Source organism: Gallus gallus, chromosome 2 (assembly GCF_016699485.2).
Source record: "Gallus gallus isolate bGalGal1 chromosome 2, bGalGal1.mat.broiler.GRCg7b, whole genome shotgun sequence".
Taxonomy (NCBI): domain Eukaryota; kingdom Metazoa; phylum Chordata; class Aves; order Galliformes; family Phasianidae; genus Gallus; species Gallus gallus.
Genome location: NC_052533.1, coordinates 109663495 through 109681836, shown reverse-complemented (window position 1 = coordinate 109681836; position 18342 = coordinate 109663495). Strand labels below are relative to the sequence as shown.

The 18342-nt window shown below is 35.6% G+C and overlaps 1 protein-coding gene across 8 annotated transcripts in view; it reads left to right on the top strand.

The window, feature by feature from the left end:
* RB1CC1 (RB1 inducible coiled-coil 1) overlaps positions 1–18342 on the top strand; it is a 73964-nt gene that overhangs the window by 10760 nt on the left and 44862 nt on the right. For 4 of the 8 annotated variants that reach the window (XM_015282655.4, XM_015282658.4, XM_015282654.4 and 1 more), the window contains 5 exons: positions 1964–2076; positions 3947–4074; positions 6568–6694; positions 6951–7121; positions 17369–17571. In XM_015282655.4, the coding sequence (XP_015138141.1) occupies positions 4004–4074; positions 6568–6694; positions 6951–7121; positions 17369–17571 (572 nt within the window). In that variant the 5' untranslated portion in view covers positions 1964–2076; positions 3947–4003. Of the gene's footprint in view, positions 1–1963; positions 2077–3946; positions 4075–6567; positions 6695–6950; positions 7122–13650; positions 13706–17368; positions 17572–18342 lie in introns of those variants that run through there. The other 4 variants (XM_015282657.4, XM_015282656.4, XM_046932595.1 and 1 more) reach the window with 2 other exon arrangements.

Genomic DNA, 18342 nt, shown 5'->3' with positions numbered 1-18342 from the left:
TCCTGCTGAAGGGGGGTTACAGCCTGCCCTCAGTAGTCAACAGGGCATGTGCAGGGGAACTCAGCATTCAAAGCATATGTGTTTTGAAACTTTGCTTTGCCTGATTCCTCTGATTTTGGGAAGTACTTAGTGAAATTTGTGACAACCTTCAGAGTGGGTAAGCTCTATTTTATTTATTTTTTCTTTTCTGAATAGTAACCTAACAATGACAGTGTGGGGAAGATTTAGGTTAGATGATAGGTGGAAATTCTCCAGGCAGTGAGGCATTGGCACAGCTGCCTGGAGAAGCTGTGGGTGCCCTATCTCTGGAGGCACTCAAGGCCAGGTTGGATGTGGCCCTGGGCAGCTGAGCTGGTGGGGGGCAGCCCTGCCCACAGCAGGGGATTTCAATTGGATGATCTTTAGGATTCCTTCCAAACCCAAGCCGTTCTGTTATTCTTTGAATGCACAAATTTGTACTGCTGGTCAGTGGAGCCCAGTTCCCTCAGGACTTATTGCTAGCTTGTTTGTTGAGTGGTAGAAGCAATGCTTGATTTCTAACTTTTTAGTGATCTCAAAGGAATTAGAAGGATAGTGGCTGTAGTTCTGGGGGCCACCTTTGTGGTAGTAGTTTCTTAGAATTTGTGGTAATGTCCATTACTTCAATCTGAAGCAAATATTGCTAGATATACTTTTTCCAGATACGTTTACTGCCAGTGGCCAAAAGAGGGATACTTCCCTTAGTAGTTTTCCAATAGTAGTTTTCCAACTTAAACACGTTGCCTTTTGCATTTTATTACACCTTTGCTTCTGAGTAGGTGATGTGTGTGCCTTTTGTATAGGTGGAAAGAAGGAGGCTCAGGAGGGAGGAAGATAACTTAAAAGCTCAGATAACTAGCTGCTGACAAAGTGCCATCTGTTCCATGCATGTAAAATACAGTTGTGTAATTTTCTCCTTGATCATAATGTTTGCAAATTTGGGACGAAGAGGGTTTGTTTTTGATTTACCCTTAGTCACGAGCTGTGTAAAATGAATTACATGTTCTAATGGTTTTTGGGCTTCAGCAATCCTATTTTTAGTGATGGATTATCACCCTTTATAGTGCCTGATCATCTTCTCAGAAAGCTTGCTAGGGTATTAACAGGGTAGAAATAGTATTTGTTGCAATTCAGAATTTGAGCGTGCAGTTTGCTGACTGCTGTTGTGGCAGTTGCACTCAGTGGGTTGCTGAGCCCAATTGCCTGTGACTGCCTTTCCTGCCAAGGGCTCCTTCTCCTTCAGCACGGTTATCTGACTGATAACAGTTAAAATGAGCTAACTTAGCTTTAAAAGACTGCTGATACGGCTCACTTTGGTTGTAGTTGTAACAGCAGTTCAGGGAGAGGAAGCCTCTGGCGAGGATACCACTGACAAGCAACTGTGTCTGGTAACATGTTCAGTTTATAAGATCAATAACAAAAAGAAAAGAATGTTTTGCGAATAGGTGACTGGCTTAACAAGGTTACCTAAAGGAAAGGAGTGTTTATTGAAGGTGCCTGTTGGGTACATCTGCAAGATAGAACTGTTGATTACACAGCATAGCATACATGCCATTTTACTCTGATGTCCCTTAGATCAATTGTGTTGTGACTTTCTGTTTTGCTGTTAGCATCACGTAAGAATTCTGCGCTGGTTCTGAAAAAGTAATTTCAGCTAATGGAAACCCAGGCAGTTCTTTTTAGTGAACTAATTTTCTTGTATGTACTGGAAAATATTACAGACAGTGATTTTAAATGCAGCTTATGTGGAAAAAGACTCAGGTGTGTAGCAGTTGTGAGTGGACTTGTAACTGGAAGGCATTGTTAATAAAATAAAAGAGAGCACCACATAATTTTTCTTTATAGCATTGTCATATATCTATTTCAGTGATAGTTGCAGTGGTAGCCATAAAATCCTGGTATTTTAATGATACCTGTAGTTATATTCTGTATGTTTTCTTTACAGATCTTCTCTGGTTTTGAACAGCCATGCTACTCTGTTGCCAAAGTCGAGTAAAGCAAATGCGCATTTATTCTCTTGTATTTGAAGAAGGTGATAGCTTCGTGTAGAGCCTGAAGGTAGTTCTTTCTTTACTTAAAGTTGGAAAGTCTGAGACTGCTGATGTGTACACGGCAGATGCTGCCATAAATATATTTGATCTTGATATTATTTTTTTTTCTTTCAGTGCTTTAAATGGTTAGCTGTTGTGTAAAGAATGGGGAGGATTGATTAAAATTTCTTTCTGTACATGAACAGAACAAGGTTTCCGGTCAGATTATCTATTAAATACCACTGGATTTTGCAAAGTAATTTTTATGTGGAAACTAGATATAGTGCAATTATTTGACTAGGAAAGAGGTGCTTCCTGCTGCTTGTTTTAATGTTATATTTAACGTGTCTCTATCTAATTTTACATAGAACATAGTCACAAATAATGCCCTTTGTGAAAATAACTTTCCTTGTACTTTTGAGTCTCATTTATTATATGAAAAATTAATAATAAATTACTGCTGGTTTGTTCTTGAAGTTTGGGAGTGGTTTGGGAGTTTTTGTCCGTTTAGTTAATTTCTTTCTGGAGTATATTCTCTACTGAGGCCATTTTTTTTATTTGACATGGTTCTCTTTCCAATATGATGTTCTTTCTTGATAATATGCATGTCTTTGCTAGTTTATGTGCTACAATTAATGCTTGAAAAATATGAGTATTCATGGGAGGAAAATGATGACTTTCTGGAATTGTTCATCTGGTGGAACTACCTTCCTAGCCCTGCATACTTCAATAGTGCTTTTGTTATTTTCCTTTATGGTTTATGAGGCTTTTTATTCTGTAGACAAAGATAAATGCAAATTCAAGCTCATTTTAGAATAATACAATTAGCTGTGTAGGTCTTGTACGTGCTCTTTTCTTATTTCAGGGAAAGGGGCATCTTATGCTTCCTGTGAGGTAATTTAATACAAAAAGTCATTTCTGTAATGGTACAGAAATATAGCTGAGGCTAAAACTTCTACATCTTAACTTTTCATAACTCTTTCACATTAAAAAAAAAAATGCAGTGCATTAGTGATTGCAGTGATACTGTACTTTTGCAGCCACTCCATTAGAGCAGAAGAAATTAGTCACAAATTTAAGAGCTTATGTGGAGCAGAAGAGAAAAAGGCGCAGAAGTATGAAGACTTTCAAAGATAAAATAACATATCTAAGAATATCTTACAAAGCAATTGAATGTTTTCTTCTGATGTGTACACTGGAGAAAAAAACAACAATATGTGCTTACTTGTAGTCGTTCATCTAGAAATTTGTAGGGCACAGGACTGAAAATCGTCTGAAATGCACTGCCTTTTTTGATCACTGCATAGTGGCTGGTAGTAACTAAGGCTATAGAGTTAGCTAGTGCTGAAAACAGAGAAATCTGTAGATTTGTTGATTGTGTCTGTCTGTAGTTAACTAATAGTTTTTAAAAACTATTTTTCTGTGTTTTGATGTTCCCTTTTATATGGGTGGAAAAACAACACCTGGGGTAATAACCAGTAGCAAGACTTTGTTGTTGTATGTTGGGGGATGACTACTTAGAGCATAGACCATTTTGCTATTTGTAAAGAGCAGAAAAGGTAACTAGAAACAGGGGATTTTAAAATGTATTTTTATAACTAAAAAAAGCCAGGTAATGACCTGGGATGTTGCCCCTCTTCAACTGAAAATTGTCTTCCCCTCTCCTCCTTGTCCATCCCCAGTATAACTTTCCATGTGTTTCTCTAGCCCATTCACAAATCAGAAGGCTTCCTGTGCCCATGGTCCTTGTAGGAGAAGCATCCGCATGTTTAGTAACGAAGAACTGGAATATGAAAGCCAATGTGTTTACCCTCTATATAGCTAAAAGCTGTATAGTACATACTTCTCATAACTCCTATGTGAAACTGACGCTTTTGGTTGTGTTTTTTTTTTTTCAGTTTCTAAATGATTTTAGCAGTGGAAGCGGTAAACTTCAGAAACCTAAGGAAATCATCATGAAGCTATATGTATTTCTGGTCAACACTGGAACTACCCTTACCTTTGACACAGAGCTTGCTGTACAAAAGTAAGAAAGTAAAGCGATTACTTTTTTCGGAAAATCTGTCAGAATTACGTCTGGTCTTCCATGATCTTTTGCTGAACAGTGTTTTTATTTTTTACTTGTTGACATCATGAAATTACACATTGTTTTTCTACTCTCAGTATTTTACGTGTTCTGAACAAAATGTGTGTTCTGTGTAGACTGAATGCTGAAGAACAGGCATGAAGGTTTCAGTCTTATGCCTGAGGTGGAAAAACTTGATTCTGTCATATAAGGCTGCAACATGTAATTCTGTAATGTAAAGTAATTCTGTGTGTAAAACGTGAACCTCCAAACTGCCAATTGCCTGAAACAGGAGCAGTAGTTTAGATTCCCAGTGAAGTCCCAACAACTTGACTATTTGTTTTTTTTTCCACTGCACAATAAAAGCATCTTGTAATCTTAATGTGTTATAAAGATCTAAATGTACTAGATATATTGAAACATGCTCTCCTGTTTCATACAGAATACTGATCTAGTACAGGAAATTTTGTATAACATCATAGCTCATATGCTTGGCGCCAGCCTTACATGCTGTTTTCATATTCTGTCAGTGATGAATGACTAGCAAGTAACGAATCTGTATACTGAGACGTGGGCTAGATAATGCTGCTTAAAAGGCTTCCATGGAAATGTTTAGGTCCATTGTTTCCTTACTCCTGAATTTCTGTTTATAATTTTCATGACTCAGCAAGTGAATTTGGATTTTAAAACATCACAGGGTACATAAAGTGATTTTTTTTTTGTGTGTGCTGTTCTGAAGGCCTGCTGAGGGTATTACTGAGGATGAGAAAATGTTTCACCTTAGCCATTTTTGATCTACTGGGTCATGAGGCTTGTGAAAGAGCTAGAATATAAGACTTGATGAGGGACTGAGGAAACTGTGGTTACTTAGCCTGCAGGACAGGAAACTGAGGGGAGACATCATCGCTGTCTACAACTACGTTGAAGGAGATTGCACTGAGGAGGGTGTCAGTCTATTTTCTCATGTCACAAGTGATAGGACACAAGAAAATTACCTCAAGTTGCACCAGGGGAGGTTTAAATTGGAAACCAGGAGTGGGTAGATAGGCTTTGGAATGGGCTGCCCAGGGTGGTGGTGGTAGAGTTGCCATCCCTGGAGATATTTGAGAGATGTGTGGTTTTCTTTTTCCTATGATTGATTCTATGACTTGAAGATATGTCAATACCTCTGTATGTTCTCTGGTACATTGAGACATTCTGTCCTAAATTACGGTAAGGTTCAGCATCTGAACTGCCAGATGGGGTATCTAATGGCCCTACATGAGCCAACTTTTCACTCAGTTTAATAGTTTTTTTGAGGAAAACCAGATGGACAAGACAAAATGCAAGATTGTTCAGTTGAGCAGTTTAACTTCTTGTTCTCTGTGTCTACAGAGAATTGTTCTTTTTTAGTAAGGCTACCTTCTTGGATTCTTTGCCTGTCTCTGTACGTGGATAAGTTAAGCAATTTTCCTAAAGAGCACGGGAATGATCTGTGGGTGCTTGTTTTAACAAAGCTAGTGAGTACAGCCTTGTGCTCATGTGTGTTTGTAGTGAATTAATTTTGTCATATTAAATCATAGTAGTTTTGGATAACTGACTTTAATTTTTTCAAATACAATATAGCCAGTAACATCTTTATGTTGCATGCTGGTTATATCAAAATCCCGGATACTTATGTTGGTTATTACTTGGTACTCTTAAGCTTTTCAATATCTTCACACAGTGGTGACCGCACTGTGTTACAGTTTTGGTCAGTTACTGTATCATATTAGTGATTTTTTTTTTGTTATTTTGCTGTTTGCCTCTGTAAAGACAAAATCTAGAATTGCCTAAGTTAGCAGCGCCATGAAGATGTCATTACCTGAAATTAAAGCTGCTAGGGGAGTGAATGAAAGCTGGGATGATGGTTTATTGATCTACTGTTTGCATGGTAAAGAGATCTTTGTGTGTGCTTGTTGCATACATACAGACTGTTGAACTCTCTGTCAGTTGAGCGTTATACTGTGCTTCATGCACAGTAAATCAGAGTTGATCAGATGAAATTTTGCTTATGCAATGCCTGACAAAGTATTAAGTACTCTTGTTGTAATCTTCTGGTGTTTGAGAAAGTCAGCTGTGCGTTCATAAGGTAAACATTCAGAGAACATAATATCATTTTTACAGGTGTTATTCTAGATGCTTGATTTAATTTAGAATTTCAGCACGCTATCAGGTCTTATTGGAAGAAGATTGCTGATAATATCCCAGTACTGTACAGGCTTTATTGCTTTAGCTGATAGCCTATTAGATGGACATCTAGAATGCAACACATTGCAGCCCTTATAAAATGTAAAGATATTTCATTGTGCAGAATAAAAATGTAACAGTTTTTTGAAAAGTCCTGCCTTGAAACTGTAGTTGCCTTCTCTGTGTTACAGTAATCTGTGAAATTAAGAGACACATTGATGTTTTCTTGCCCCTGTTTTTTTCTAGCGTGGCTGATCTGAAACATGCAATACAAGCTAAGTATAAGATTGCCATTCAGCACCAGGTATTGGTTGTCAATGGAGGAGAATGTATGGCCCCAGACAGAAGAGTGTGTAGTTACAGTGCTGGAACAGTAAGTGCACGCTGCATTCATAATCTAAACTGTCCTTTATACATAGGAAGGAAAAAAATATTTTACAGAGGGATTTTTAAGTATTTTTTTCTTCAGTTTGCTGGATTTCTTTACTTATAAAAACTTTTTTAAAATGTGTACAACTTATAAATGTAGAACGCACTGTAAACATGTTACTCATATGATGGAATAATTGGTGATTGAACACTGTATTGCCTTTACTTAATTCTTGGATTTATTTTCTTTCTGAGTGTAGGACACCAACCCAATTTTCTTATTCAACAAAGAAATGATTTTGTGTGAGCGTCCACCAGCCATCCCCAAAACCACATTTTCAGCAGAGAATGAGATGGAATTGAAAGTAGAAGAATCTCTCATGATGCCTGCAGTTTTTCATACAGTGGCATCACGAACACAGCTTGCTGTGGTAAGTAAATTCTTAGTGTACTTGAACAACAAATAACAGTAACCTATTTGTATATCAGATTGGTAGCTTGATACAAACTTTGAAATAGTTTGTTCAAAAGGCAGTGAAAACAGCGTGGTGATGATGTATTCTTCAAAGCCTTTGTCTCTAAGATTCAAGGTAGGTACTAAAATATGCTTGCTTCTTCAGCATCTTCAAAGCTTCTTTCAAAAGCAAATTTAATACAGCTTAATGGATGCATGTGTTTTAAGCATTTACAAAATAAAAGCAATCTGGTTTCTTTGGGCTCCTGCCCTAATGCTTTGCCTTGTTTTCATTGTCTTTAGTCTGCCTCAACCTGAAAAGAAAAGTTAGTTTGGAAATGCTGTTAACCCAGGTAGAAAATTTCTGGTGTAATTTTTCAAACTGCTTTTCTAACCTTGTGTTTCATTTTATGCATCTAAACAACTGGTGAATTTATAAAACTAAATTTCCTTTTCCCAAAATGTGTTCCGGTCTTTTCTTGAGTACTCACTTCTAGTTGCATAGAAAGTAAACCCCTGAATTCCAGTTTGATTACTTCTATATTACTCTGATAAGGAGGGACTAGTGCCCTGCTGCAAGGGCAGTAAGATACTGTGTGTATGCACTAGAGCAGCTGCATGTGCTAGAATGTGACACAAAGTATTCAGTAGCTGAAGTGATTGATTTTTGCTGATAGTATACTCACTTTTCAAATTTGACGTTCCAAATTTATTGACTGTTTTTGCTAAGTCTAAAGAGTATTTAAATTTACAGCTGCTGGGATTGGGGAAACGGTTATGTTAGCACAGACTGAGTAGTGGTATATGGTTTTAGCATGTTGTCTTGGTAATAGTTTCTGAGTTTCAGTAGTAACTTCAATGTAGTCCAAAAGAATATCTAACAGATGAAGTGACTGTTTTTTTTTTTCTAGTTCTGTACAGCTGAATTTAAAGGAAAGTGTCAACTCATGCACATAGTACAAAAGTTTTGTGGTTTTTTCTTTGCTTTTTTTTTTTTCCCTTGGCCTGCCATGAATGGAGGAGTGGGAAAGTCAACCTGAATAATGTAACCCTGACTTTTTGTCTGATTTAAGGCAGGGATTGAGTCCCATAAACACTCCTCTCCATCACCTGTTGACAGTTATTGCTGACTTAGTAAATAGGGCCTTGAGTAGTTAGGAATCTATGAATCATATGACTCTCATGCTGAGAAGAGCAGTGATATGAATTCACCTAGGAGTAGGAGGGTTTTCATCTGTACTACTTACTCGAGGAGTGTGAGAATTGTGACTTTTTGCTTCCAGCAGCTGAGACTGAAAATGTTCTAAAACTGTTGTTTTGTGAGGTGTTAAGACTTTATAAAAGTAATTAAGACAAGGATCTGTTAAATGTTTAACAGATTGATGAATTTGATGGAAAAAAAGTGTAACATTCTTTATGTATGTGCTTTACTTGGTGTAATGGAAGTGAGAGGTGATGTTACCATCTCTCATTTCTCATTGTTGATATTTTCTCTACTACTTTTATCCCATCTCTGAAGGGGAAAAATTAAAGTGGCAGTTATGTGATCTTGAAGATTTCTAATTTTAATTTTGGCACATTGAAGTTAGTGTACACTGGTAAATAAATTGATTTACTTTTTCTGGATTAAGCTTTTTGTATTCCAGGAGTTGATTTTTAGTTTTTGTTTTTTGTAAGTGCACTTCTACTTAAAGTGGAAAAGAATCATTAGTGCTTCTTTTCTTCCCCTTCAATCATGAAGGTTATATTAATATGCAGAACAAGCAAGGTTATTGCAGTATTTCTATGTTAAAGTAGTTCTTCATATATTAACTTTTCCTAGTGGCATGTCTTCTGTAAGGGAAGCACATATTTCAGAAATAATCTCCAAGGCTATGTGTGAAGTATGGATTTTTATTGGCCAACTGGAGCTATAGCATTTAGCTCATGCCTATAAAGTATACCTGGAGATTGATCTTGAGCTGACTTCCATTAAATAAAGAAATCTTTCCATTCTTGGTGTCATCTATTAATATTTTCATTGGGGGTTGATAATCATAATATTTGGAAGGCCTTTAGTTGTATTGCGGTAGAATTGAGTTATTCTAGCAAGCACGTTAATTTTCTGAAGAACTGTCCTCTGTCTTGCTCTTTTGAAGAAAAAAATTGATAAAGACTGAATAGATATACTCTTAAATCTGTTGTGCCTTTATACTGTCAGTTAATTTTATTCAATATTTTAAGTATTTCAAAATCTTGGGCTCTGTATTTGACTGTGAAAATGCACTGGGTACTTTTTTGGGAGTTCAGGGGAATAAGAAAGCCATCCTGCATGATATAAGATAAGAAAGTTGGCTCTTCTAATTTAACATGTATCAGGGTGTGAAAATGCAATAAAGGAATATTGCACTGTTATATTCAAGTAATCTGTCTTGTTGCCTGCTTGAAACACATTGAGCAGTAATTCAGAAGAAACTGAGGGAAAGACTATGAATGTGATGAGAAAATTGATCTTCTTTAAAGTTCTTTGAAAGTGTGTGATTTGGGAGGAAGAGGAAACGTGAGAATCCTTCTCACAGTTGATTAAGATATGGGGAGAGGAAGAGAGGCTCTGAACCATCACAGTTGTGAGAATGATGTGTACAGTATACTTAGTGTGGTTTTGGATGCTAGACTTAAAATAAAATGAAAAATCTGCAGTATAAATGTCCAAGGTTTGCCTTATTGTAGAGAGAGAGATTTCCTGTGTTACTCGAAAAGCAGAGTTGCAGTAGTAAATAGTGGTTTTGCTTGTTGTAATTATTCAGGGAATGTAACTAATGATAATTTATTAATAGTAGGTATTACTTACACTGAAAGATATTTTGCGGAAGGAAAATAGAAGTTCCAATCTAAATTGCTTCTTTTAATACAAAATCTTTTGTCAAGAATGAGACATTGATGTACAGCTATTTAAAAGTAGTGGAGAATATTTTATAGCTGCCAGTTTAATTTTTATTTGGAATCTGTTCTGTTCAGAAGACAAGCAGTAACATTTTAAAATCGGACTTGATAAGAAATAGTAAATATAGTAGTAAAAACTGCTCCCTGTTTTCCTGTGTGGAAGGTTGTGTGTGTTTTGGAGTGATGGCTTTTGTTTACATTTTGGTTCTCCCTCATTTTAAACCTATTTAAAAACTACTGAAATTAATCAATTTTTCAGCATCTGTGAGTTGTACTCTGCCATAGAACTGTGTCAGAGGGTTTCTTCATCCTTACTTTGAGATTTATTACTGTAGAGAACGTAGACAGGTATTTCTGATTTACTTTCTGATCTTTACTTTGTATATACTGGTAAATAGTCTTCTATAATTTTTATTTGCAAAACCAAGTAGTTCTACAATACTTTAACAAAGTATTTTTCATAATTATTTCTTTGTTTTCTTCACATCATTTGTTGCCTAAAATCTTATTTTATATCTTTCATTTATTAGATGGGTAGCCATAACTGACCACCACAGATTTTAGATGTATTTTACTATCTGTGTATTTTTGTCATAAGTCTCTGATATCCTTAGTTAATGTTTCGGCTTAAACAAAAATTGTCTCAGTCACAGTGGAGGCACAGTTCTTTTCCTGTCTTACAGATAGTTAAACCTTTTGAGTTGAGTGATTAGTCATGCTTTATGGATTACTTCACAGATATAGGTACAACAATGTAGTTATAACTGGAATTATTGCTGGAAAAAAAAAGTGTCTTTTAAGATACCTATATAAATTTTGCTACTTCATGGCTTGTTTTTTCTTCCTGTTAATTAATTTAGAAGCATGGGAATTAAAAAAAAAAAAAAAGTAAAAATAAAAAAATCAGTAGAACTGTACTATTTTTTCAGTAATATCCACAAAGATTTTTGTCTGCATTTTAATTTCTTTTTCCTACATGAGCAAGCCATTATCACATAAGTAGCTCGACTGCTTTTATGGTATGAATGGACCAAATTAATTCTACGTAAAGTGCAGTTTTCTCATGAACAAGGAACCTAAAACGTCTTTGTGATATGTTTACATTCTTATAACTTTTTTCCCATATGGTATAGACATACATTAAAGCAGCTGTTAATTTTTCTTTGTTTTCTTTGTTTAACAAAATACAATTTTTTTTAAAATTTCTATGTAGCCTATTTTAGATCTTAATATTTCCCAACCAATACCTCCCAACCTCGTATCTTGCTTATGTCAAGTTTATTAACATTTATTTCTTTTTCCACTGTTTTCTATGATTATCATACTAAGGTAACTTATTTTATTTTTGGTTTCATTCGATATTCATGCAGGTACCTGTAAGTTCTTGTGTTGCTGCTTTATTTTTTTTTCCAAGGTGATCTCACTATGTAGAATTCACAGAATAAAAGAAACTTTAAAGAAGCTACATCAGTTGCCATAATTTGTTTCCTCACTGATAAACTGCCATTCTTTTGTCAACTGTGGCAGTGCATTGGCTTATAAATCTTTTAAAATTTTTTGTCAGATAGTTTTTATTCTTTTTTTTTTTTTTTACATCTACTGTCTGGCTTTTAAATCACAGTTAAAGCAGATATTTCCATTTCCTGTCCAAACATCTTAGTGATAGGACAAGGGGGAATGGTTTTAAACTGAGACGGGGGAGGTTTAGGTTAGATATTAGGAGAAAGTTTTTCCACACATAAGGTGATGACACGCTGGAACAGGTTGCCCAAAAGGAGGTTGTGGATGCCCCATCCCTGGAGGCATTCAAGGCCAGGCTGGTTGTGGCTCTGGGCAGCCTGGTCTAGTGGTTGATGATCCTGCACATGGCAGGGGGTTGAAACTAGATGATCATTGTTGTCCTTTTCAACCCAAGCCATTCTATGTTTCTATGATCTTTTGGCCAAAAAACTGCTGGACGGCATGTCTTTTTGCAACTAGCCTACTTTCCCACTTCCAGATCAGCATTTTTAACCTTGAGCTCTGTAGTATATGGACGATGAGACAGACAGTGCTCTCAAAAGTTAAAAGCTCTCAAGTGCTGGAGATGATGAGCTGTTCTCTACACAGTACATTGTGCAATAAACTGTTCTATGAATATTTTCTAATCTTTCGATGTTTTAACACCACTGCTAAAATTTTTTTGTAACTCAGCTTTTAGTACATTAATTTAGTTCTTAAGTAATTTAACTGAAATTTCCACATTATTTTTCCAAGACAAAGGTAGTTGGAAACTTGGACTTCTTGTTAGGAGTTACCTTTCACATCTGATCTGACACCATTGCTCTCATCATCAAACTGTCAATTCCAGTCAATTTTTATCTTTCAGATGAGAGTGATAAACTGTGTGGTTGTTTCATTTTGTTACCTAAAACCATGACTGTAGTCATAGCACCTACATAATTCTTGGTTCAATTACAAATGCTTTGTAACTCTTAGTGAAGAAATACAGGCATGCTTGAAAGCTATGTAGCTGCTATTTAAATAAATACTCTCTCTTCTTGTCTAGGAAGCTACATCCACTGGAAAAGAATTATTTTAAAATTTTGTTCTGGAAGACTGTAACAACTCTGTGACTTAATTGTTCATATTCCTTCTTTTCCTTCTTTTTGGCTAAAAGGTCTAATAGCCACAAACACTTCTAGCTCCTCCACAGAAGTCCAGACTTATTGTGACTTATATTATTGATCAGTCTGATCATCTTTTAATATAATTGAGCTGGGTTTGGTTAAAATAGAAGAGCTTTTATGATTATATGTGTTTTGGTTAGCCTTTGTGACCAAGCTGTTTGATAAATCACCAGTAAGGAGAAGAAAAAAAAAAGACGGTTTGAGTAACTTGTAATCAAGCTAGTACAAGTTGCTGCTTGCCTTGTACCCTGCTTTGATTCACTGGCTGTGTGTTTTATATCAGCTTCTCGTATCCTTTTCAGTGCTAAATGGTCACTTGACTTCTTGCAGCCTGCTTTTAGGATCACTGCCAAGAGCTAGTGAAAACAGGACTAAGAAAAAGTCACTAAGCTATGAATAGCTTGGTTCTGTATTGTGCTGATGGAAAAAAAAATACCTTATGAATGTGTAATTAGCCATGAACTATATGGACAAATGTCCAAAGGACACTGTCGCTAAAATTAACAGGTTTTAAAAGGGAATGGAATATCAGCTGCTTAATGAAAGAGGAAAGATCACCATGAAATCTCAAGTCTCCCTCACAAATTAGCTGTTGCAATTGCAAGTTCTAAAATTGAGAAGTGGTTAGTATAGTAACATTACTGTTGTTTTCGGATGAGGTGTATGAAGACGGTTGTTGGCAATCAAGACATTGGTTACCTTCAGTTACCTTTTCTGGAAGCACTTATCCTCTACTGTATTGTGTGAATGTGTGTAATTTCACTTTCAGGGATGCTTTGTGGTGGCCTGAGGTTGATTTTTGTTGTTCAATTTTTTTCTTGTTGCTGATGACTTAAACCTCTAAGGAGTCCTTTTTACAGAATTCCAGACACATGGCAATAGAGAACTTTGATGACTTGTTTCCTTTTACCACAGGGTTGTAGAGAATGGCAAGAACCCTTCATTTCCTGAGAACTTTTGTTCTGTAGAGGTAAGTTCAAAGAGCACTTAAGACAACCGGACCTTCCCAAGATTTATTTTTCCCATTCACTTAAGCAAAATTAGGATGACAGGATGCAAGGACAAAGTCTTGAAATTAATGAGAAATTAACTTTACAAGTTAATTATAATTTTATCTTAAGTCATTGGAGGAAATAATAAAGTAAAAATTCTGTTAAAGCATCCAGACTCCAGACAAAGTTTAAGAAATCTTTCTAGTAAGCTTGTGAGTTTCTTGACAAATACAAAAATGCCTTTATTTACTATTCAACGTAAATGGCCGGGTTGAGTTTGTCTAGTCTTGTCTTGGTAGTGGTGCTTCTTGAGGTCCACATTCCAGCAGTATGGTGAAACTGTCAGTATTGTAGGTGTGCCAGTGTATCTGAGTAAGATGGACATAGCTGTGCAAGGCAACTAGTTTTTATTTTCTTATCCTTTGTGAATCCCTGGGTGTCTCTAAATTACTCCTGAGTTGATCTGTGAAAAATCAATGACAAAAGCATGACAGTTGTTAGGCAGGCCTCATTTTTTCTGTGCTGGAGCAGGCAATTTTAATGAGAAGTGTTAAAACATATGGTGACTTGCAGGCCTATGTTTATATGCCTGACTTAATTGAGTTTTTAGACATTAGTTTATGTGCCTGACATAATACAGTTTTTAAACATTATTAATTTACGAAGGAACTATTTCTGCCTGCAGATATACTGACTGTGAAGTGAGTGGTTCTCCTAATGTAGCTTGAGGATGTCTCCCCCTAAAAATAGTGTGTGGAAAAGGCAGGGAGAATAAGCCTGAACACTTGTAGCTGCATTCAATAGTGACGGCATGATAACAAAGACACATCTATGCAGATTTCATTTTTTTTTAAACTACTTCTGAGCTACTGTGGAAACATTATTTCAAAATCATACTTACGATTGTGTTCATAACGGAATTTTTTTGTTTTAATAAGTTGGACTCTGGAAGTCCAACTTCTGGGACTCAGCTCTTTGGCTTGGATGAACTTGGATAAGCCATCACATGGCTTGGATAAAAATTATCAGTACTTGTCATCTGTTGTGCTACCAAACAGTCTTAGCTGTAATGATTTTTTTCCCTACAAAAATGTTGTAACTTCAACATCTATTTTGATTTTTAAGTATTGTGCTGTGAAAACAATGTTGCTAGAACTAATCTTAAATTGACAACGCTTAGTTTCTCCAGGGAGCATCAAGAATGACACAGAAAACTTAATAGGACAAAGCTAGCTTAACAACTCTTAACTCCTATTTTGAATAATATAGATATATCTCTATTAAAAACACATAAATAAAGCTTGAGTTGAGAGTACATCTCAGGGCAGAGTATCTGATCTTACTAAGCCTACTGTAAGCATTTCCTCATTACACAGTTGATTTGTGCAATGCCGAGTCAGTTTGTCCAAGGGAAGATATAATCAACAAAGGCTTCTACCCAGGGCTTTTAAAGAAATATTTTTGTTTAGTGATGGGATAAATCCAGTCTTTATTTTCCAGATCATGCTGTCATAGTCATTTGAAGGTACTGCTGCATGTAAGAAGACTTTATGGTCAGTGTAGATTTTGTAGATTGTTTTTGTCTTCAAAGTAATGTGTGGTTCTGCACGTGCTCTTGCCTTTGGGATTCTTGCCAATAGCTTGGTTGAATTTAGGATGGGAATAGCATTTGTTGGTTGAAAGTAGAATGCTTTTTTACATTCACGAGGCACACATTAGAGCACGGTGGATAAATTTAGTTGTCTTTTCAGCTTCTTGTTTTTGGTCAATCTTCAAGTATACCTTTTGGTGAAATAATATTATTCTGGTTCTCAATGTGATAATTAAAATAGGATACTCTTTTTTCATCTGCTGCAGAAATTGTATTTGAAAAATGTTTAAGGTTTTTTTTTTTATTCCTTCAAGTTGTCAGTATCACACTAGTTTGCATGTATGTGTTTAAATTGTATAGAGGGACTGGATACAGCATTGACATCCACCAGTCATTATCTAGAGGCTATCTGGATGCTGTTCAAGTTGTGTTACTAGTTTGTGGACTTGAAGTGAGAACTACGCTGCAAATAAAGTAGATGTTCTTCTCAAGCTTGAAATCCTTCCTGTCACATGCGCTGAAGGTGAACAGAGTTCAGAAAACAAGACATAGCATCTTGTTGGAGTAGTAAAAATTTGTAATAGCTTTTGAGTTCCTTGGAGTTTCATGTATAAATGATTGATGTTGTTTACCTGCTGATTACCAATACCAGTAATTTGAAGGACAGTGGAATCTTGTGATGCTGCTGGAGAAAAGGCTTGGATTTTCAAATTTGTTTTTAAGAGGCTTCATAACTTAGATATTGTTCATGTTCTGAAATATTCAGATAAAGAACTCTGCTGTTTTGTGATTCGTTTTGGGAAAACAAATGTTATTGTTGGATTTGAAACTACTGTATGTTATGCATATGTGCTGATAAGTGTGTTCATAAGCAAACATATTCTGTAATAGAGTCATAGGTTTGGGTTTTAGTACTGCTTTTTTACCGTACTTAAATAATTTGTTTCTCTGTGCATAGTTTCTCGCATGTACTATAACAGAGGAAAGATGTGCATTCCGTTTAGTTTAGCAATGTGAACGAGCTGCAAAAAGTTGTAGGATTTTCTTTCTTGGAAGATAGGATGAGAAGAATATTTCCAATATATATTGTTGATAAAGTGTTGAGCTGAAGGATTTACTGTGACGTCTGTTCTGTTTTCTCATTTGGTGTTTGTTAGGGGATGAAGGTGGCAGTCTGTTTTCTTAGTAAACTTTAGATTTTCTACTAATAGTTAGAATTTTGGAGTTGAACACAATAGGGCATTGCTATTAGTGCACTTTTAAGAGGATATAGTATTTGCCGTATCTAGGTCTGCGTTAAATTACTACCTAACTTATCAGAGTTGAAATTTTCACCTCCTTCTGGTGGTTAAATGCTTCTTTGTCATCCGGTTGTTTAACAGAAAAGCTTCCATGTTGGTTTGTGTGCACCAGGTTTCAGGGTGTAATGTAGGGTTTTGTGGGCACTCTGCATTGCCTCTTATTGTGTTACACCTGGTTTATTAATCAATGGAAATATTTGAGTGAGGTATCACTCAAGGAAAATGGAAATGCCCTCCCATTTTTATTATGCATCTCTCCCTGCATCTGATGCACTGTGCTTCTGCTGGCTGAATCTGCAATTCTTTGTCTTGTTCTGAGTTTCTGTTTGGCTCATCAGTAGTTTTCTCCTTAATCAACCTTGTTTACTGACTATGGATTACTACAAATGTAATTATGAATTATGCGTGCATTGAGTATTTTATATTGGCAGCATTTAATTAATTCCACGAGGTTTGATATTGCGTTTTCTTTTTTTGCAACTGCAACTTTAATCTGCTTGTTCATAGGAAAAATAATTCTTAGTAAATGATCAATAATTTCTCTATCTTCTGATTTATTTTTTTTTATATCTTCTTAAAGAGTAAGGAAAGTTTTGTTGTTCTTGGTTGAAATTTACAGGTCACATTTTAACACTTTTTATCTTAATATTTTCTTGGTCTATTACTTTTCAATGATAACAATATAAAAAATCTATCTAGAGTGACTTGCATTTTTTTTCTTTTTGTTGGATTTTTTTTTTTTTTTGCAGGAAATGTATGAAGTTGCCAAGAAGCTTTGCTCGTTTTGTGAAGGTCTTGTACACGATGAACATCTTCAACATCAAGGCTGGGCTGCCATAATGGCCAACTTGGAAGACTGTACATACTCTTATCAAAAGCTGCTTTTCAAGTTCGAAAATGTATATTCAAGCTATTTGCAGTCCATAGAAGATATTAAGTTGAAACTTACACAGTAGGTTTGCCATTAAACTTCAGTCTGTGTCGCCAAAGCTACTATTTTTTTGTGTGTTGTATATCTCTTTCTGGTTCTAATTAATCAGGCATGTATTTGATTATGTCTCTGAAAATATTATTTCTGTTGTACACTAGTCATTTTTAAATGGACATTATTCATTGCTTTCATGAGTACTCAGAAACCACTACTGAGTTATTGGAAAGATGATGCTCATTAATGAACAGCTGTTTAAGAGCTGGAGTCCTTCCAAATGTGCACTAGAAATGTCTAGATAATAAATTTAGACATTAAACAATATTTTGACTACGTATTTGTACTTCTGAATTAATTCTGAATGCAGTTAGATCATCATTCTTAATATGTTTATGTTGCAAATTTGAAGCTATTTTTAATGCAAAATTTTTGATATATACACTTTGAATGTGTGTGTATATATACGTATACTTAAATTCTGCCCATTCTTGCTGTTACTTGAAGGAAAATATTTGACATCTTTCTTGATGTTATAGTATTATGGTATTTCTGAGTGATGTACCTAATAGAATGTCAGGTACTTAAAAAATAAAACATAAATATAGTTCTTTACTTCTTTAAGGGAAAAAAAAAACAAAACAAGATGAACTGTATAGCTTTTAACAAATATATAGAAACTATTCAAACTCTGCAGATGTATTCAGCCAGAGGGCACTTGGTCTTTGCTGGTAAGCATTTGTACGTACCCATGCAGAATGCAAACATGAGTCCCAGGTGCATGTTTAAAATGTGAGC